Below are 23,518 nucleotides of genomic sequence, written 5' to 3'. Positions count from 1 at the left end.
TGTTGTCTTTCAATCTAACTCACACTGTGAACTTTCCAACTAGATCACTAAATCCTCAAGGACAGCCATTGATAACATTTTTTATAGACAAATGAAATGAACAAAATAATATCATAAAACCTGTAATAAATGGACTTGTTTTAGTTGTAAATTCGAAGCAGATTATCAAGACTGCTAGATCGGAGTGCAGGAGAGTAGTCACTCAACCAAAAATTGAGTGTTTTAGAAAACTGCTCAAAGATATGAACTGGAAAGATGTTTATAGTGCTCATGACATGAATGAACAATGTCAGTACCATGTTTGAAAACTGTTTTCCTCTAAAAGTTACTCAAATTAAACAGAAGTCTATAATAAAACCATGGAATACACAAGGAATAAAGATTTCCTGTAAGACAAAAAGGAAAATGTATCTGTCGACCAAGACTAGCTCCAATGCTGATGATTTAGCTAAATACAAGGAATACTGTAAAATATTAACAAAAGTAATTCAGACATCTAAACAAATGCACTACGAGAAGAAGATAGCAATGTCAGGGAATAAAATAAAAACAATATGGGATATAGTGAAAGAGGAGACTGGTAGAATCAGAAAGGAACAGGAGCAAATAGCATTAAGGGTAGATGACATATTAGTAACTGATGGGCATAGTGTGGCAAATCTATTTAACAAGTACTTTATATCTGTTACTGATAGAATGGGATTGTCAGGATCAGTAAATAATGCCTTTGAATATCTGAAACTAGCCTTTACAAATAGCTTCAGGTACATGAGTATGTCACTCACTTCACCAAAAGAAATAACTTCCATAATAAAATCTTTAAAAACAAAGCATTGTAGTGGTTATGATGAAATATCAACAAAGTTAATTAAGGCATGTTCTTGTGAATTTAGTACAATTCTAAGTTACTTGTGTAACCAGTCAATTATAACTGGGACAGTTCCTGACTGGCTAAAATATGCAGATGTTAAGCCTCTATTCAAGAAAGGGGATAAAGAGATACCACTGAACTACAGACCAATTTCACTTTTGCCAGCATTCTAAAAAATTTTAGAAAAAGTAATGTACAGGCAGCTTCTCAACCATCTGACCACAAATAACATATTATCAAGAACACAGTTTGGATTTCTGAAGGGTTCTGATATCAAGAAGGCTATTTACACCTGCAGTGAAAATGTACTTAATTAATTAAATAACAAATTACAATCAGCAGGTATTTTCTGTGATTTGTCAAAGGCATTTGATTGTGTGAACCACAACATCCTTTGAAATAAATTAGAATTCTATAGTATCACAGGCAGTGCTGCAAAATGGTTCAAGTCATACCTCACGAACAGGAAACAAAGGGTGTCAGTGCAAGGGACTAGTGAATTAAGTCATCAGTCATCATCAGAATGGGAAGAAATTACATATGGAGTCCCACAAGGATCCATCTTAGGGCCATTGCTTTTTCTCGTGTACATTAATGATCTCTCATCAGTTACACTGCCAGAAGCAGAGTTCGTTTTGTTTGCAGATGACACAAGTATTGCAATAAATAGCATGTTGAGTGTAGTTCTAGAAAGATCTGCTAATGATATTTTCATGAATATTAATAAATAGTTTAAAGCCAACTCACTGACACTAAACTTCGAAAAGACTCACTATATACAATTCAGAACCTGTAAGAGGTTTCCATCCAGCATATGCATAAAGTATGAAGTAGAGCAGATAGAAAAGGTTGATAGTTTTAAATTCCTGGGATTGCAACTTGATAATAAATTCAGTTGGGAGGAGCACACCACAGAACTTCAGAAACGCCTTAACAAATCTGTATTTGCAATTCAAGTGTTAGCAGATATAGATGACTTAAAAATGAAAAAGCTTGCATACTTTGCCTACTTTCATTCCATAATGTCATATGGTATGATATTTTGAGGTAACTCTTCAAGTCAAACAAAAGTTTTCAGAGTCCAAAAGCATGTAATACGTATTATTTGTGGAGTAAATTCACGGATGTCCTGCGGAAATCTCTTCAAAGAACTGGGTATACTAACTACTGCCTCTCAGTATATTTATTCCTTAATGACATTTGTCCTAAATAATATATCTCTTTTTCCAACACACAGCTCAGTTCATACATACAACACCAGGAACAAAAATTATGTGCACAAGGACTTAAAAGCACTTACTTTAGTTCAAAAAGGGGTCCACTACTCAGGAACACTTATCTTCAGTAATTTGCCAGCAAACATATAAAAATGTAGTTGCAAATAAAGATCAGTTTAAAAGGAGCCTGAAAGACTTACTAGTGGCCAACTCCTTCTACTCTATTGATGAATTTTTTAATAGAAACTAATGATGTATTGTATATATTCGTACTATTAGTATTGTTATTTCAGCTTAAAAAATGACATGTTCCACATCCACGAGGATCTCCTCAGCACGGATCTATGGAACGAAAAACTAATCTAATCCAGAAATTCCATAAATATTGTCATAGATTCTATGGAAAGTTGCTAGGAGAAGTACAAGACCTGGAAGACTTTTAACCACTATTCCTGCATACACATTCATGGGAAAACTTTTTCGTGAAATCTAACAGCGATGTGTGTTAATTCTCATAGTTCCATAAGTGACTTCAATTGTTACTATAATTTGCTTGTGTGAGGTAGGCCTTATATGTGTGTAAGGCAGTGTCAGTAGTGTTTCCATGAAGAAAGCACTGCACAAATTCAATATGAGGTGCCAAGTTAAGGGATGTCGTATTGAATGCAGCTTTTGAAGGTAGCACAGTTATTGTAGGTTATAGTATTGCAAAACCCTTCAAACAGCTAATGATGTGTGATGGTACCATGGTCAACAACACACACATTGCTAAACCTCCCTGTAATATAATCCTAAAAACCTTGTGTTTGTACTTCACACATTGCATCACTCGGCCACTATAATGATCAGTCCCAAGAACCCTGGTATGTCAGTGGCATCTAAAATCTTTCAGTATTACTGTGATTTGAAAGTCTCTGCATAGGTAATTGATGCTGTTGTCAATTTTTTTACTATAACACAGATATATGCCACAGAGCATAAAGAATTCCTAGCCTACAATAGATCCACAAACTCATGTGTAAACAACTATTATTAGTAACGTAACCTGAAGGCTTACAAGGAGGCCAACTAACTAACTAAATAACTTATTTACATACTTACTGATTAACTATGTAATCACAAGGTGGTTACAGTCCACTGCATACTATGGCCAATATGCTTCATTCATGTGCATAACTGACAATCATTGGCTTTGAAAGGATGTGTTCCCTAATAAAAAGTGCCCCCATGTGTGACCTATTGTCCCTTACAGTTTGCCATTGAGATCCTGAAACCCTGTACAAATTCTATAAACATATTTTAATAAATGTGGAGGATTCGCATATTAGAGATTGATCATTTTTGCATGAGGTATTCAGTATTACTACTCAGCAACAAATTCCCCTGATATAAGAATGAATGAAAATATGACTACAGATATTTCTATTATAATACCAGTAAATTATTTTGCCCTGTAAGCTGATGAGTCTATTATTTATTTTCCTTGTCCTTGGTCATAACGTCTGCCGTGGTCATCCACATGTGCGCAAATATATCACTAAAGATGTTTAATGATAACTTGAAATGAAGTAATAATTCATCTGAAGTTTTGAGTATTTGTGAACTTTGTTATAGAAAATTACATAATAAACAAAGACCGTGGCAGCTCGTCAGTATACATTCTGAGTGTTCACAGATTTTTAGATACAGACAAATTTGAGAGTGTGAAATTAATAGCATCAGCTGTAGAACAGTTATGCTTATCAACAAGTTTATCCAGCTACACCCACTATCAATAATTATAATAATAACAACAACAACAACAACAACAGTAGTAGTAGCAGTAGTAGTAGTTGTTGTAGTAATAATAATAATAATAATAATAATAATAATAATAATAATATGCATAACTTATCTGACAAAAGAAAGAATTGTTTTCATGAATTTTGTTGTTTTGTACATAATTAAGTACAGTTTAGGCCAATAAAGAAATAATTTGTAAGCTTTCACAACTCTCCATTTTGCATTTTTGTGTAAGAGGGAGTTTTCATGATTTTCCATTCTTTTCAGACAAATGTACAAGATCCCTAACAGATGTATTAGTTCATGAATTTACTTCTTGGCTGAAAATCAGATATTCTCATGCTGCACCCACACAATTTGTGCTAACTGTACACTTCCGTGTTAAATGTTCGCCAATAGTCTCACTTATTTGATTTCATAACTCTCTCAATCAAAGGATTTGTTCTTGGAGGCCCTAGTTCTTCTGCAGCTAACTTTTCCTGGTAATCTACTTTTCTGTTCCCAGAGTGAGATTTTCGCTCTGCAGCAGTGTGTGCACTGATATGAAATTTCCTGGCAGATTAAAGCTGTGTGCTGGACCGAGATTTGAACTTGGGACCTTTGCCTTTCATGGGAAAGTGCTCTACCGACTGAGCTACCCAAGCACAACTCACGACCATTCTAAAAGCTATATTTTTGCGTTAGCATTTAAAATAGATTCAATGTAGTTCAGGTTTACGCTGCACATGAAAGCCGATTTTTGCACAATAAACAACCAACTCCAAACACAAAGTGCCATTTGTGGAAATGATTAAATTCGAGTAGTAATGTCTACCAACATGATCACTTGACTAGAATACAAATCAGGTGCTGAGATCCATAAGGGCCTAAAGCACACTGCTGTTGATCCCACATTTAAGTGAATATCAGAGAAACCAGTAAGACAGCTTGTCATGACTTTTCGTATATACAATGTGGGCCTACTGCACATATAAATCTGACTCACCATAATTTCAACTGATTTCAGAAGCATGAATAAATGCTACAGTCTAACAGTCGACAGTGATATACTTTAGGCCCTTATGATTCTCAGCGCCTCAAATGGATTACCATGTGATAAAATTCATAACTTAGTATACTGTAACTCATTCAGAAACCCACAAAATAGGTTTACTGTCAGTACAACTTTAACATATGCTGATGTCCAATCTACTACAGTATATAGTGAGTGAATTAGCATATCTTGCGAGTGTGCTGTCATCTAGCCGAATGTATGCCAAGCAAACAGGGATAGAACTGTGCCGGTGTGCTACCACCTGCTGGCACTGACGTAAACTTCTAGTTGAGTAGTGACAAGGGCTAGTTGTGCATGCCATGAACTGTGCACATTATGTTATCAAATCCATATGTATTTGGCCCGTAAGGCAATTACATCATGTGAGATTGCACATATCCGAAAGCTCCTTAAAACATGCACAAATGAAGGTGTGCTTGCGACCCTGATGCCAAGTTTCACGGAGTCTAGAGGAGCAGTAGTGCGGAAGATTTACGTGCTGTATCTTTCAGGTGCAGCATCTGTGTTATGTTTAACAGCATTCAAAGAAAAATAAACAATAAATCCACAAGGTATTGAAAGTAAGGGTGTTCACATGCTCTTGTGCTCTTACACAGCAGCCACCATTGAATAAAGGTTAAACTGAATGATGTAGCGAAGCTTTCTGTTTTTACTTCTGTTGAAACATACTGGCAGATTAAAACTGTGTGCCAGACTGGGCCTCAAACCTGGGATTTTTGCCTGTATACCTCAATTGTTGGATGTTTGTGTTAACAATGTGTATCATTTGTTGTTGTTGTTGTTGTTGTTGTTGCATTTTCACATAGCTGTCAAAGTACGTGTTGTAATTTACTTTTAGTATGGTTGTATGTTGGCTCCTATTTTGTGTTTTTTCTCCCCATTATGATGTACTAAATTTATGCTCATTGATACTGCCAGAGAGAGAGAGAGAGAGAGAGAGAGAGAGAGAGAGAGAGAGAGAGAGAGAGAGAGATTGAGTTGTTGCCTTTACTCCTTAAATCATTTGTATTCCACGAAGAATACTTTATCATATATATACTGTCTAAATATTTTGCTCACTAAATCCTTCATGCAAATATACCACAATAGCTCTTCTGATGGGCCTTCAGCATCATTAGCTATTTCATATATATCTTCAATTCTCAATCAATCAACAACTGTTTGTGTCCTTTTATCTTTGATTACAGTTTTCGGATACATTGTATGTGCACTAGCTTCAAGAGATATGTGAGTGCAGACTTTCTCAGCATATTCCAATGATAAAATCTTCTTGAGTGATCAGCTCAGTGGTGGCGATGTCTTGTTGCAATGTTTCAATGAGTTTTATACTTGTCACCTACAGGTGAAGAAGAGTCAGGGTGCTGTGTGCCACTTATGTATATAGTCGCTGGACTGCTGACTTCTTCTGTGGCTGGGCCAAACATATGCTTCTGGAAGAGGGCAGTGCACAGGTGGTTTGGGCACCAAGGCCCAGTGTCTGTCCGTTCTGTCTGCGAACACTGCTGCCTTCATAATAGACCATTCTTGTTTTAGTGTTGCAATTGCAGAATCCCACACTGTGCTGAATTGAAACTCAATATCCCAGATTATTAGGTTGTTGTTGGGACATATTTCTGTCACCTCTTTGACAATCGAGTGTCAGAATGTGTTTGGCACTGCAGTTATTCAAAATCGAAGTTGTGTTCCTGACATGGAGAGAGCTGGATGTGCCAACAATTCCCATGCTGTCGAAAGGCCTAAATGTTGCTCCAGTTTGAATAACAATACTGAAACATGACATCATCAGCAGTGTCAAGCAAGTCGTTTGTGGACACCCATTGGAGGCCACTGGAGAAGTGAGAAGGGAGACGTGCACTGCCCCTGACAAAGTAAGAATACTGAAGAACATCATTTCAGCAGTGGAACACAGGGCACTATGGGCGCTACTGTCCCTACATGATGACAAGTATATAGTGGTTTTCGCAGTATACAAAGGCAATGTAACTATATTACTGAAGTCAGAAGATTACTGGCAGAAGATTGACACTTTATTGCAAGATCTGGCATTCAACAACTGGGGAAGGATGCAACAACATATATGGCATGGAAGACAATCGATCTGCTCAGGAATTCAGGACTGAACAGGATCACCATCAGATGACTTTAAGCCAGGGTTCCAGCGCCACCACAACTGTATGCCCTCCCAAAAATACTCAAGAAGGGAGTTCCACTGCGGCCTGTAATAAACGCCATAAACTTGCTGACATATGGGACAGCCAAACATGTAGCACAGCTGCTAACATCTCTCATGGGTCACTGTCCACACCATGTTGAGAACTCAACAGAATTTGTGAAAGTGCTCCAAGGATTACTTGTGGATGAGGAGGAGTCACTAGTCAGCATTGATATTGCATCACGTTTCACCAGTGTACCACTGGAAGATTCCTTAGTTTTACTTGAGGACCAGTTTGATGAGGACAGTCAAAATCTTTTGATATGTACTAGCCATCGCCTTTTTCAGATGTGGTGGAAAATCCTATGAGCAAATAGATAGGGTTGCTATGGGTACCCCATTAGCTCCAGGTATGGCTAATCTATACATGAGACACTTAAAGGATGTAGTACTCAATACTGCCTGCCTAGAACCAAAGGAATTCTACAGATATGTAAATGACATCTTTGTGGTGTGGCCAAAGGCAGAGTGAACTTGTAAGAGTTCCTGTGTCATCACAGTGATATACACGACAGCATCAAATTCACTATGGAGACAGAGGAGAATCTAAGCCTACTCTTCTTAGATATTTTGTCAAGAGAAGACTGGACGCCACATTGAGACACTTGGTCTGCAGGAAAAAGACTCACACAGACCTTTTCCTTAATGCTCTGAGTTGCTACAATCCAACACAATGCAACTCAAAAGTAACCATGTCAGTACATAGAGCCAGGCCCATCTGCAACAGGAAGAGGTTGCCTGCAGGAAACTTGACACCAATAAGATGTGCCTTACAGACTGAGAAGAGGGGGGAGGACAAACTACCAGATGAAGAACCAAAACATGTGGCATTCTGGCCATATGCAGGCACAGACAGCCAAGATCATGAGAATAATGGGGAAGCATCAAATGAAGACCATTGTTCATGCAACGTGGAAAATTAAGAACACGCTTTGCTTGACCAAAGACTGGTTAGGGCTGGGTATTTACAGTATTGAGTCAAATGTAGGATGCAGTACATCAGATGGACATGATGATGTACCTCATAGCACTGTACGGAGCACATTAGAAGCGTTCAATGAGGGCAGACAGACAGGTCCACAGTGGCAGAGTATAGAATCAGTGGGGAACACACCTTTGATTTTGAATGACTGAAGAAGCTATGAAACACTAACAGATTCTGGGATGCAGTTGTCAAAGAGGTGACAGAAATAGGTCTGCCCAACAACCTAATAAACCAGGATAATGGGTTTCAACTCAGCACAATGTGAAATTCTGCAGTTGTGAAAATATGACAGAAAAACTCTGTTCTGAAGGTGTCATTATCTGTGGACAGAATGTACAGACATAGGGACTCGACGCCCACACCACAACTGCACATTGTTCCCCCACCACGAGCTGCACTGCATTCCCCAACCACAGGTGAGGCACACTCTTCAGGAAGCACGTGATTGGCCTGGCTGCAGAAGAGGTCAGCAGTCCAATGGCTATATAAGGAACTCGGAACACACCATTCCATCACTTCATCTCAAGATAATGGGTATGAAACTCCCTGGAACAATGCGACAAGACGAGGCCACCACTTGGCTGATCATGTGAGAGAAGATATTATTAGCTTCAAGAGAATTATAGTAAGTTTCAAATTGACCACATATTCCTTAACAGTTCAGAATTCCCCCTTGAACAATTTTCTGATGGCAGTAATTCATGTGGAACAAAGAATTTTATGATTGAATGGTATTCCAGTTTGTCCATTTGAACGACATGTACTGCATGACAGCTATAAAATGCAGATCAAATTGGCACTTCAAACAGCACAACATGCTAAAAAAAAAAAGTTTTGTATATCAGTGTCATTTCTCTGCAAGGCTGTTTTATTTTTGCCTTCTACTCATACAGTTAATATTTCAATCTCTGCTTGTCACCTCATACTATACTAGTTTGTAGCTGACCTCTGACTCTCTCTGTCAGTGAAAACTATATTTTGTTACTAGTGGCATTTCTGAATATAAGACTCAATGCCTTCCCTCTCCTAAGACCACCCAACTTCATTACTGAAAGATGCTAATGTTAAACGCAATTGTTTCAGATATACATGATCATATCAGACTTTTATTTCATATGTCTTTGCTGTTTCTTGTAATTCAGTAAAACATTACATTGTTGATACATACTCATTTTGACAATTCAGGTACATTAAAAACTTGATTTTTAGAGATAGATGATTGAGTAGTCTTATGAGAGTAAATAGTATATAATATCAAGTTGACATCCCTTTATCAAACTCTGTCTAAGATGACAAGATTAATGGCTTAACTATGTTTCAATATAATAATTTATTACCTGACAGTCACTTAAATTGGCAATATGTCCATTTTTAATGAAATGCGTTCAGTTGTGGCTCTGCTCAGGAGGATGTCATCAGGAGAAATGAAATTGGCATTCTACGGATTGGAGTGTGGAATTTCAGATCCCTTAATTGGGGCGTTAGGTTAGAAAATTGTAAAAGTGAAATGGATAGGTTGAAGTTAGATAGAGTGTAAATCAGTGAAGTTTGGTGGCAGGAGGAACGGGAGTTCTGGTCAGGTGGTACAGGATTATAAATACAAAGTCAAACAGGGTAATGCAGACATGGGTTTAGTAATGAATAGAAAATAGTAATGTGGGTAAGAAACTATGAACAGCATAGTGAATGCATTATCATAGCAAAGGTATACACAAAGCCCACACCTACCACAGTAGTAAAAGTTTACATGCCAACTTGCTCCACAGATGAAGAGGAGGCTGAAGATATGTATGATGAGGTAGAAGAAATTATTCGGGTAGTTGAAGGAGATGAAAATTCAATTGTTATGGGGGACTGAAATTCAATAATAGGAAAAGAAAGAGAAGGAAAAATAGTAGGTGAATGTGTACTTGGGGAAAGGAATGAAAGAGGAAGCTGCCTGGTAGAGTTTTGCACAGGGCATAATTTTATCATTGCTAACAGTTGGTTTAAGAACCATAAAGGAGGTTGTATACATGAAAGAGATCTGGAGACACTGGAAGGTTTCAGATTAATTATATAATGTGTAAATAGAGATTTAGGAACCAGATTCAGATGTGGACTCTGGCCACAATTTATTGATTATGAACTGTAGATTAAAATTGAAGACATTGGAAAAAGGTAGGAAATTAAGGAGATGAGACCTGGAAAAGTTGAAAGAACCAGAGGTTGTTGAGAGCTTCAGGATGGAGCATCAGGCAACGGTTGGCTAGAACAACAGAAAGGAATACAATAGAAGGTGAATTGGTAGCTTTAACAGATGAAATAGTGAAGGAAGCAGAAGATCAAATAGGTAAAAAGACAAGGCCTAGTATGAATCCGTGGATAACATAAGAGATACTGACTTTAATTGATGAAAGGAGAAAATTTAAATATGCAGCAAATAAAGCAGGTGAAAGGGAATACAAGCATCTAAAAAATGAGATCGACAGGAAGTGCAAAATTGCTAAGCAGGAATGACTAGAGGACAAGTGTAAGGATTTAGAAGCATATTTCCCTAGAGGAAAGATATATACCACCTACAAGATGCCTTTGGGCAAAAGAGAAGCACCTGTATGAATATCAAGAGCTCAGATGGTAAACCAGTCCCAAGCAAATAAGGGCGAGCTGAAAGGTGGAAGGAGTATACAGAGGATCTATACAAGGGAGAAGAACTTGAAAGCAATATTATAGAAATGGAAGAGGGCGCAGAAGAGAATGAGATGGGAGATAGGAGACTGCGAGAAGAATTCGACAAGGCTCTGAAAGATCTAAATTGAAACACGGCCCTGGTAGTAGACAACATACTGTCAGAGCTACTGATAGCCTTAAGAAAGCCAGCTATGACAAAACTCCCCCATCTGGTGTGCAAGATGTTTGAGACAGTCAAAATACCCTCAGGCTTCAAGAAGAATGTAGTAATTCCAATTCCAAAGAAAGCAGTTGCTGACAGGTGTGAAAACTACTGATCTATCAGTTTAATAAGTCATGGTTGCAAGATACTAACAAGAGTTCTGTACAGATGAATGGAAAAACTGGTAGAAGCAGACCTCAGGGAAGATCAATGTAGATTTCGGAGAAATATAGGAATACGTGAGTCAGTACTGACTCTACAACTTACCTTAGAAGACAGGTTAAGGAAAGGCAAACCTACATTTATAGCATTTGTAGACTTGTAGAAAGCTTTTGACAGTGTTGAATGGAATACTCTCTTTGAAATCCTGAAGGTAGCAGCGGTAAAATACAGGGAATGAAAGGATGTTTACAACTTGTACAGTAACCAAAGGGCAGTAATAAGAGTCAAAGGGCATGAAAGGGAAGCAGTGGGTAAGAAGGGAGTGAGACAGGGCTGTAGCCTATCCCCAATGCTATTCAATGTGTACATTGAACAAGGAGTAAAGGAAACCAAAGAAAAATTTGGAGTAGGGCTTAAAGTTCAGGGAGAAGAAATACAAGTGTTGAGGTTTGCCAATGACATTGCAATTCTGTCAGAGACAGCAAAGGACTTGGAAGAGCAATTGAACAGAATGGACACTGTTTTGAAAGGAGGGTATAAGATGATCATCAACAAAAGCAAAATCAGGTGATGCCAAGGGAATCATATTAGGAAACAAGTCGCCTAAAGTAGTAGAGGAGTTTTGTTATTGCACAAAAAAATAAATGATGATGACTAAAGTACAGAGGATATAAAATGTAGACTGGCAATGGCAAGAAAAGCATTTCTGAAGAAGAGAAAGCTGTTAACATCAAATATAGATTTAAGTGTTAGGAAATCTTTTTTGAAGGTATTTGTCTGTAGTGTAGCCATGTAAGGAGGTGAAACGTGGATGATCAACAGTTTAGATAAAAAGAGAATAGAAGCTGTCGAAATGTGGTGCTACAGAAGAATGCTGAAGATTAGATGGGTCAATCGTGTAACTAATGAGGACGTACTGAGTAGAACTGGGGAAATTTGTGGCACAATTTGACCAAAGGAAGGGATCTGTTGGTAGGGCACATTCTTAGGCATCAAGGGATCACCAATTTAGTATTGGAGGGGAGTGTGAGGGGTAAAAATTGTAGAGGGAGACCAAGAGATGAATACAGTAAGCAGCAGAAAGATGTAGGTTGCAGCAGTTATTCGGAGATGAAGAGGCTCTCACAGGATAGAGTAGCATGGAATGGAGAGCTGCATCAAAAAAGTCTTCAGACTGAAGACCACAAAAAAAAGTCGCTCTCCTGAAGAAATATATGCCCAGTAATATCAGTAGCATCTAACTTGAATATGATGATGTGCTACATTTACATCAGTACTCCACAAACCATCTGACAGTGTGTGCTAGAGGATACTGCTGGTACCACTAACTGATCTCCCCCCCCCCCCCCCTTCCCTGTTCCAGTCATGAATGATGTATGGGAAGAATGATTGTTGGTAAGTCTCTGTATTAACAGTAATTTCTCAACTTTTCTCATCATGATCTTTTCCCGAGATGTATTTGGGCGGGAGTAATATGGTATCTGACTCTCTCTCAAAATTTCAATGATAAACCACTCCATGATTCCCAACATCTCTTTTGTAGCATATGCCACTGGTGTTTGCTGAGCATCTCTGTAACACTCTCACACTGAGTAAACAATCTTGAACAAAATGAACTGCTTGTTGTTATATCCTCTCTCTCTCTCTCTCTCTCTCTCTCTCTCTCTCCCTCTCCTTTGATGCTTAACTTCACCTAGATTAATCTGCATTCATAATCCATTGTAACCTCACTACATAGTATTGAATTCTTTACTGCAATAAATATTCTGCCATCATTGGTGACTAACCTATCCTTGCCATAAATATTACAATCTGGCCTTACAATTACATTGCCATTCACTTCCGGTTTCAACCAACTTTCTGTTCCTAATACTATGTGGGCATTATAACCTTCAATAAACAATATTAATTCTGGGACCTTTCCTTGGATGCTCCTGCGTTTTACTAATACCGTATCAACCTTTTCTATATCTAGTACGTGAGGACAAGCATTTCCTGAGAGCATTCTGGCCGATGTCTCTTTGAGTTTGGCTGGCTATTCGTCACACATACTCCACTACCCAAATATCCATTTCCTGCATGTAGTGCATGCCTGACCTGTTAAGGAAATTCCTGCTGTTCTCCACTCGATAGAGGAGATTGAGAAATTAGCACCTGATACTGCTGCAGAGTCATCTGAGCCTCTGGTTTAGACCTTTCGTCCTACTCCAAACCAGAGGACCACGATCAGACTTGGGTGCGATACTACAAATAGTGAGCCTAGCCTGCACCCCGCATGATGCTAGTTACCTTCACCAAATCAGCCTTCTGCTAACATGTGCCATTATTTGCAGCTGGTTGCACCCAGTGTGCTCGATAGCCACTGTCAGAGCTTCTTCCACATCTCAGACAAGGCCCCCACGGCAAACATTGTGAGTTTGCAATGTCATTCTTTCCCACCCTGCCTGCTATTTCCCCAAGAGGCTTAGTTAGCCACCTAATGTTGGAGCTCTCAGTGTTTAACATGTTTGCCCTTTGCCCTTCTCCAGATTAGGCAGGAAAATTAGAGAGAGAGAGAGAGGGGGGGGGGGGGGGAGCATATTAAAGACAAAATGTTGTAAGAAACAGAATTTGTGGCTAATCTTTTAAGCTTTTTGTTCACTTTTTAAGGGAAATTAGTGAATCTCTTTGCCCTATCATTGAATAGTCCACCTCCTTCATGTAGAGTAAGTTGGTGTATACAGTCTTCTGTTATTTTTTGGGACAGTTTAAGGCAATAACTAAACAAAATATTACATTAATGCATAATGTGTGTAGCCTTTTACCAGTTTTCAAAACTACAGCTAATGTAAGTATTATTTAATAGGCTGATTTTTTTTTTTTTTTTTTTTTTTTTTTTTACTGCCTCAGATTTGATATGTAGCTGGGGACTCATTAATTGTGCAGGAATTAAGTAATTTAAAATTTGACACATTATTTATTTGTTGTATTGTCATTGCCTACTTCATCAGGTTACCTGTCTCAAATTTAGATATTTGGTGCATAGCTTTAAAAAAAATGAAAAATTTTCCAGCATAAAATATTGAATGGAAAAAGATCTTTTTCCGCAAAGTAGAAATAGCCTTGTAACAGATGTTGAGCATAAGGTTAATGGGGCAGTTTAGTACATGAAACAGAGAAACAAACTGAATTAGCAATCTTAATGGTGCCACCCACACAACTGTATTACTGTGAAATGGAAATCCGAAATACAAAGAAAACAAAACTTAAAAATACAGTTGATAAACTGGAACTCCTAAAAAGGGCATGCAGGCTAAGTGTAATATATGAAGTAAGAATAATTCAGATTAATTTCAAAATAGTTAATTATTTTGTTTTTATAGAATGTTATTTTTCATAATATAATGGAGGACCACTTGACTGATGTTTCTATGTTACGTCATTTGTGTTCTTATTCTTACAATATTTTTCTGTTTGTTTCAGTTTATGGGAACATCACACCACAAGCTAGACAGGTAATATGACTGCTCAAGATAATATACACTGCCTGACAAAGAAAGTGAAGCTCCCTGAAGGGGAGGGATAAATGAAATGTTGAAGGTTGATAGAGCAGGCATTGTTATTTCAGGGATTACAAAATTGAGTCAAATTTATAAAGAACTTGGCAGTATGAGCTCATTTGTTAGTACGACATGGCGCCACCTCTGGGCTGGATGCATGCACTAATTTTGCTGGGAAGGGTGTCGTAAAGCCATTGTACCCACTCCTGAGACAAGCTGCTCCACCACTCTAGTAACAGGTCCTTGATATCCCGGATGCTAGCACTGGGACGGAGTTGATGTCTGTGCTTGTCCCACATAGGTTCTATTGGGGACAGAATGGGGATCTTGCTGACCATGGGAGTATCTCAACATCACGCAGACAGTTCATAGCCATGTGTGAATGAGCATTGTCCTGTTGAAGAATGACCATGATACTGTCACATGAGAGGTAACACATGAGGGCACAGGATGTCCATGATGTACTGTGTTGCCAGGATTCCCTCACTCACTACCCACCCTGATCTCTGATAGATCCCCACATCATGACATGAGGAGTAACACTGTTGTGCCTCTTGAAAACAGTGAGAGAATGGGACCCTTCATCAAGCTGTCTCAGTACTCACTGATGATGTTCATCCAGTGTAGAGCAGAACCGCAATTGATGGCTGAACACGCCGCAATATCACCAGCAGTCCATGCTTTCTGATCACAGCACCAGTCCAAATACAGCCATTTGTATTGTGTTGTTAACGACCACCTACCCACGGTTCCATAATGCTCTAGTCTGACTGCTGGTAGTATCTGGAAAATGGTGCAGGATGACACAGACTGTTGCAATGTTGTCCTCAGATGTCAGGTGCAGATGCCAAGGTGCTATGATGTGTTTGGTGCACAGTGCAGTGCTTCTCTCTTGTGATGGTCAGGTGTGGCCGATCAGTATCTGTAAGATGAGTGTGCCTGCTCTCACATCCCCATGCAGTGTAACATCGCACCACTGTCACATCCAGATACTCCACAAAGCTGAATATTGTGCAATTTGATCAGCTGGCCAGATTGAGACCCAGAGTGAGACCCTCTTCAACTCTCTCAGGTGTTGATAATTCTGTCTTGTATGAGTAAGTGGGATCTCCATCTTTTACAGTAATCACTCAGTATCTGATGTTGTTCACAACCCTTCTATATCCTACCAGGCACAGTAGCAACAATAATGTACTCTGGTGGCCATTCTACCTGTCACAGAGGATTGCAACTGTAATTATTTACATACCCACTGACTGACTGTACGTGTACAATATGTGACCATGTCTTCTGGGTGCGTCACTTTTTTTGCAGGCAGTGCAGGTGTACCATTAAAAATGAATAAATCACTTAAAATACTTTGCTCTATTTCGTGTGTGTTACTTCTGCAGTGACTTTTTGCAGTGAACGTCATAAATTTAGTGGTACATGTTAAGAAACAAATATAAGAATTGCAGACAAACCTTGATACAAAATATTTTATTTGTTTTGCTCTAATACACTGACAGAAAAAAAATTATCGCATTGCCAAGGAGGAGTTGTGCGACACGGTTGAAAGTTTGTAGGTATGTTCCTACATCCAAAAGATGATGTCATTTCAAATTTTGCACCAGTCACACAAGAGTGATGCTAGTAGTGCTACTATGAGGATGTAAATCAAGTTTGCTGTAAACACATGCTGTAATGGTCATCAGTGTTAGTTACCATTGAGATTGGCCATGAGATGATGATAGTCAACAATGCCTTTAAGGCAGCAAAGACACAATCATCAACACCTCAACGGGTTTGAACGAGATCAAATAATAGGGTGACAAGAAGCTGGATCCCTCTGCAATATTGCAGAAAGACATGACAGGAATGTAGCCACTGTACATGACTGCTGGCAGTCATGATCAAAATAATGTACGGTCACAAGAAGAGTCTGCTCTGAATGGCCACATTGTTGTACCGAGAGGGAAGACCATCGTGTTCAGCGTATGGCTGTGACATATAATTCTGCATCTGCAGTAGCAATTTCGGTAGCAGCAGTCACCACAGTGACACAACAAACTGTTACAAATCGGTTTCTTAAAGGACAGGTCTGAGCTCAGATGCTCTGTAGTGTGCATTCTACGGACCCCAAACCACCACCATTTGCGATGTAAGTGATGTCAAGGGAGAGCTTGTTAGAGGGCAGGGTGGAGGTCAGTTGGGTTTTCTGATAAAAGCAGGTTTTGCCTCGGTGCCAGTGATGGCTGTGTGTTGGCTAGGAGGAGGCCAGTTGAGACCTGCAACCGACCTGTCATTGTGCTAGACACACTGGACCTGCACCTGTAGGTATGGTCTGGGGTGTGATTTCGCATGATAGCAGGAGCACTCTAGTGGTTATCCCATGCACCCTGACTGAAAATTTGTACATCAGTCTAGTGATTCAACCTGTTGTACTGCCATTCATGAACAGCATTCCGGGGGATATTTTCAAACAGGATAACGCTTGCTCACATACCACTGTTCTAATCCAACATGCTCTACAGTGTGTCAACATGTTGCCTTGGCCTGCTCAATCACCAGATCTGTCTCCAAGGGAGCACATATGGGACATCATTGGACAACGACTCCAGCATCATCAGCAAACAGCATTAACCATCCCTGTATTGCCCCACCAAGAGCAAGAGGCATGGAAGTCCATCCCACAAACTGACATCCACACCTGTACAACATCTGTGCAATACAATGCACACATGTTTGCATTCTTGCATTCAACATCCTGGTGGTTATACTGGTTATTAATGTACCAACATTACACATTTGTGATGGCTTATCTCGAACTTGCATTACCTGTGATCTTGCTGTGTTAATCACTTAAATATGTTACCCAGACAAACGTATTCCCAAAATTTCATTATTCTACATTAATTATTTTTTGGTATCATGATCTTTTTTTCTGTCAGTGTATATTCAGTATGTGTCTGACCACAAACCCAAGCGTTAGCATTTTTTAGTCATTTATCACATCTTTCACTTCTGGCAGTGATTTGTTAATGTGAAAAATTATAAGTTGCACCATCATTTGGAATTCACAATCCACTTTAAAATATATGTCCTCTATAATTGTTTGAGCCAAGTAGATCAAAGTCAGAAGTCAAAGTCACACTATCTCCCATGGGACAGTAAAGCACTGTTGCTTTCAACATGTGTCTGTGGCACATCGTACTGCAACTTCAGCAGTAATCTGAGCAGCAGTTGGCATCACAGTGTTGAGGACAGATTCACTCATTTACATTTAACAGAATATTAACATCATTGCTATATTTTTAATTATGGTAGTACTTTGAAAAAATTAGTTTTGGTAAAAAAAATGCTTTTTTGTTTATTTTTGTTAAAGAAATTTCGACAATTGACTCTAGATTTGTATTTATTATGATATACATTCAAATAGCATAAATTTCTTTCAAAAAGTTTTGCGTGACTGTGGTCCCTCATGAGGGAAAAATATGAAAATCAAATGGTGTTTTCACATCAAGGCAAATCCTCAAATCCTACATTTTTTCTTGCAGGCTTGAATTGAGCAAAAAGTGTGTAATAATTCTTAGGTTGGAAGCTTTATAATTCAGACTGCCAGTGATAAAGGGAAAAAAATTATCATATCTGCGTAGATTTTATCAGAAAGTAATTGATTTTTGGCAAAAAAAAAGTACTGGAATAGTTTTGTGTAATAACTGGAAAAATTCACTTTTCATCTTGAGGGTTAGAGAAAAAAGAAAGCTTATCCTGTTAAGAGACATTTGAAAAATGCAGGAATGTTGTTCTGAAATTGGTCTTAATAGCTTAAGAAACAAGCATGCATTCAAAAGGAGAACTGGCTTACTCATTGTAGCTTTTGATATGGTTCCAGTATCACTGCAAAATGTGCTAGACTGTTGGTTGAGGCAGACTGGCTGTTTAGGCATTTAGGAAGGTTACCATACCAAAGCACACTCAACACCATTACTTGAAGTGGCACTATATCAGAATAGCATTTTGTGGGGAATAGGATGTTGTAGAGTTAAGTGAAAAATCTAATTGTTGGTTCATTGGCACAAGAAAAAGGCTGTTGGAAGATCTTAATTAATATGATCTGATGCAGACTATGTTTTTTTGCAACCAGGGTGCAGGAGAACAGTAGCGCAACTATAGACAATATTTTTATTCATTCTTCATTACTAGATGGGCATTCTGTTAGTAAAAGGGTGACTGGCCTTTCAGACAGTGATGCACAAATTTTAACACTAAAAGGTGTTTGAACTTGAACAAATGTTATATATAATTATGGACTATGTAGAAAAGCTAATCCAACAGCAGTAGAGGGTTTTTTAAAACCTCGTTAATGAACGATAGTGGCAGGATGTTTATAGTGCCAATAATATAGATGACAAATATGCCTTCCTTAACACATTTCTCATGCTCTTTAAAAGTTGCTTTCCATTAGAACATTCTAAACAGGGTACTAGCAGTAAGCGGCAGCCTGGGTGTCTGACTAGTGGGACAAGGATATTGTGTAGAACAAAGTGGAAATTATATCAAAATGTTAGAAGTAGTCACACTTGAGCTAGAGTAACCCATTACAAACAGTATTGTAAAGTGCTTAAAATGTTGTTATGAAGGCAAAGAGCATGTGGTACGCAAATAGAATAGCTAATTCACAGGATAAAATTAAAACCATATGGTCAGTCTTGAAGGAAGTGTCTGGTCAGCAGCACAAGGTCAACGATGTAAAGTCGGTTCTTAGTAAGTTGTACAAACTAAGTTTTTATTTAATTCACCAGCAATGCTCAGCAAGTGATCGTTAAATACTGTACATATATATGACTGATCAGTAACTTTAATAACAGACAGCAGAAGGTCATTCTGCACAGTGTTGACAATGGCTATGATGTGGGGTCTGAGTTGGACCAGTTAAATGGGGGCGGGGGGGGGGGGGGGGGGGGGTTGCCCCAGGGTCAGTGCTGGAGCTGCTCCTGTTCCTTACTTATATAAATTTGAGGGATAAAGGGACCAAACTACAGGGTCATCAGTCCCACAAAATAGCAAAAATAATATTGAGGAAATACTGAAATAAACATTCTCAGTGTTCTGTTGTACCACTAGAAATACATTTGCATGGTCATATTCAGGTGTCCTGTGCAGTGATTTGCTGATAAAAGTAAACACAGCAGGCCCCATGTTGATTTACTTGTATGTGAAGATAAAGTGCCACATTTGGTGGATTTCATATTTGTGTTTGTGTAATATTAGAGAGACTTACAGAGAAAAGAGAAGGTGTTGTATGAGTATCAAGAGTTCAGTGGCAAGCCACTACTAAGCAAAGAAGGGAAAGCTGAAAAGTGGAAAGAATATGTAAAACATCTATATACATGAAACAAATTTGAGAACAATATAATAGAAAGAGAAGAGGAGATGTGTGAAAACGAAGTGGGATGTGTGGTACTCTGAGAGAGACATAAGTATGAGTAGATAACATTCCTCCAGAATTATTGAGATCCTTGTGAGAACCAGCCATGACAATGTTATTCAATCTGGTGTGTGAGATCTTAGACAGACTTCAGGAAGAATGTAATAATTCCAATTCCAAAGGAGGCAGGTGCTGACAGGTGTGATAATATCAAGTCATCAGTGTAATAAGCCATGGATGCAAAATATTGACATGAATTACTTACAGGAGAATGGAAAAACTGGTAGAAGCCTACCTCACGAAAGACTCCTAAGATTTGTCCTCGAAGATACATTGAAGAAAGGCAAACATACATATAGAGAAAGGTTTGGGCAATGTTTACTGGACTACACTCTTTGAAATTTTGAAGGTAACAGAGATAACAAACAGGAAGTGAAGGACTGTTTTTAACTTGTACAGAAACGAGACTTTAGTTTAAAGAATTGAAGTACCTGAAAGGAACGCCATAGTTCAGGAGGGAGTGTGGCATGGTTGTACTCTATCCTTGATGTTATTCAGTCTGTACAGTGAGCAAGCTGTGATGAAAACTGAGGAGAAATTTGAAAAGGGAATTACAATTAAGGGAGAATGAAATAAAAATTTCGAGGTTTGCCAGTGATATTGTAATTCTGGCAGAGATGGCAAAGGACTAGGAAGAGCAGTTGAATGGAGTGACTAGAATCTTGAGAACAGATTATATTATGAGCATCAGTAACGCTAAAAGAAGGGTAATGGAATGTAATTAGATTAAATAAGGCAATGTTGAGGGCATTAGATGAAGAAATGAGACACTAAAAGTATAGTACATGAGTTTTTCTGTTTGGGTGGCAAACTAACTGATGGTGCCTCAAGTGCAAAGGATATAAAAAGAAGACGGGCAACAGTGAGAAAAGCATTTTTAAACGAGAGGAAATTGTAATCTAATATTTTTAGTGTCACAAAGTATTCTCTTGAGTTATTTGTCTGAAGAATAGCCTTTAACGGAAGTGAAACATTGCTGATAAGCAGTACAAAGAAGGAGAGAATAGACACTTTTGAAATATGATGCAGAATCCTGACAGTTAGATGGGTAGATTGAATAACAAATCAGGTGGTGCAGATCAAATTAGGGAAAAAAGAAATTTATGCCACAATTTAACTAAAAGAAGGATCAGTTGATAGGACACATCCTGAGCCATAAATTAATTTTTAAATTTGATAATAGAAGGAAATATATGCATTGAGGATGATGGGTGAGGAGGGGTGGAGGGGGGGGGGGGTGGTATATCTCATATAATTTTAACCTTATATGTGAAAGATTAGTTTCAGAGCTTATTTCATGTGTTCTATTATATACCCTTTGTTTTATTCCTGCTTTTACTACGTATTCCTCATGTGCTTCATTGGTATGTTTTTTTTTTTTTAATTCTGTGAAAATACTAAGTTCATTTTGTTACATGGTTAATTGTAGGCTCACTGACACTACCTGGAGGATGTAGTTAGTAAGTAAGAGGAAGTAAAGAACTTGACACCTGCATTTGGACAATTAGTCCTCTGCTGAATTGTTGAAACCAAAATGTTTGTTTATTACTTTTCTGTACTATCATTATATGCTACAGGTGGACATGACTAATGTGTATCTTTTCTGCAGGCATCACTGCCACCAGACTACAGTTCTCGACTATCATCTTTATCAGCATACAGCGCCAGTTCTGGGCCTGGAGGAGCTGGTGGATTGGAGGGTCAACGTCCTAGTGAGAGCTCGTCTGAGAGTGAACAGCATGCACCCAGTACACGCAAGGATAAAGACAAACGAACCAGTAATGTCCTCAGCAAACTGTTCCGTCAGAAACGTGCTACACATCTTTGAGTGTTATTTGTGGTGAAGTGCACTGCCAGTTTCCATGTGGACGGCTTAAGCCGAGGCAAACTTAATAGTAGTGTTATGGAGAAAAGTGCAGCTATGGTCTCATTAGTACGGCTAATGTGACTTAATATTTTAACAGTGACCTTTATTTTGATATTTATCATGTTACCTTCACAGGTGTTAGGTCAACAAATGTCTCTCCTAAATTGTAAATAGAAGTGAGTGCAGCTACTGGTAAAAAATGGAAAGAGGCAATCATACACCCCCCTCAACATATTGCAAACAGTGGGCAAACATGGTGCTTTATTATTTTAATATGTTGAGGAAAGATTTATATACATAAGAAAATTTCAGTTGGCTAGAAGTAGTGTCATACTTTCTTCTGTCATTCTATTTCTGTAATAAAAATAAATTATGAATGTGTTCATAACTTAAATCCCTCTTTCACTACGTGATGTGAAAGTATTTTTGTAAGCACCTCTTTTGTTTCTGGAAAAGTCAACATCACAGAGCCCTACAAGATAATCTTCATTGGGACCTGTATAATTACAGTTGTAAACTGGACTTACTAAAATATTTATTATCAAATGATCTGTAATTTCTTTTTATCTAAATTTTATGGCATGTGATTTTCTGATACCACTTTTCAAGCAGAACTGAGTACTTCTGTGATAATGTTACATATTTTTCTTTCCCTCTTTCTTTCCTTAAACTCTCTGAGGTAACAGACAGTTTACGAAAAGTTATAGGTGATGTAATTAAATATTTGTAAGAAAAATGTAATCACTGCAAATACATTTTTTATTTCTTAGGATTGTCTTGACAGTATTGACACATTATTGACATTTGTAATGCCGTAGTAAGGACTTGAAAAGAACCCCCATGAAATAACAAAATATGTTTACCAAAAACTCTATGTAAATAAGAAATGGTAACCTTAATATATGCCATTTGCTACATTATCTCTGTTACGCGTAACCATGCCCCACCCATCTTTCCCCCCAATCCCCTTAGAGTACTTATAGATACAGCATTTTGGCAGCTCGCACAATGATTGAATGCTAATTTTGTAAAATATGTTCTTAAGTGCTCCTCATTGATACCAAGTGACATTTTTTCCAATAACTCTGTTATATGCTGCCTCCTGAAACGATGAGACTGGAAAAAATGAAACTGAGTTTGCAATAATTATCTTGTCCTTTCTCACCAACTGCATACCTGGCTAAAAAAAGGAGGCTAACCTGGCATTTGAATAATTCTCGTCAGACACCGCTGTCATAGATGCATTTTAATTAATATGCTGAGACTCGGATACTGTACTAATAAAAATATTTTTCAATAAGACCAAGTTTCAACTAAAATAGAGTGAAAAACAGAAATCGTAACAATTTTGTCATTAGTTTATTTACAAAACATATAATGGGACTGTATGTGTAGTGCAATATCATTTGAAAGATCAGTATTGGTATGGAAAACTGAATATGAGAAATCCAGTTTATGCTGATTGTCTAAATCAACTACTGTGAGCA

General features: G+C 38.2%; 1 protein-coding gene across 1 annotated transcript in view; it reads left to right on the top strand.

Annotated features, from left to right (window-relative positions):
- Positions 1-22,577, top strand: part of LOC126470328 (spectrin beta chain, non-erythrocytic 2) — a 304,767-nt gene extending 282,190 nt beyond the window's left edge. Inside the window, exons 67-68 of the mRNA XM_050098113.1 lie at positions 14,618-14,649; positions 21,774-22,577. Coding sequence (XP_049954070.1) covers positions 14,618-14,649; positions 21,774-21,992 — 251 coding nt within the window. The 3' untranslated portion in view covers positions 21,993-22,577. The remainder of the gene's footprint in view (positions 1-14,617; positions 14,650-21,773) is intronic.
- Positions 22,578-23,518: the final 941 nt, after the last annotated feature.

This window comes from Schistocerca serialis, chromosome 3, assembly GCF_023864345.2.
Source record: "Schistocerca serialis cubense isolate TAMUIC-IGC-003099 chromosome 3, iqSchSeri2.2, whole genome shotgun sequence".
Lineage (NCBI taxonomy): Eukaryota > Metazoa > Arthropoda > Insecta > Orthoptera > Acrididae > Schistocerca > Schistocerca serialis.
The sequence above is the reverse complement of the archived record's forward strand: the minus strand, read 5'-3'. Positions and strand labels throughout refer to the sequence as shown.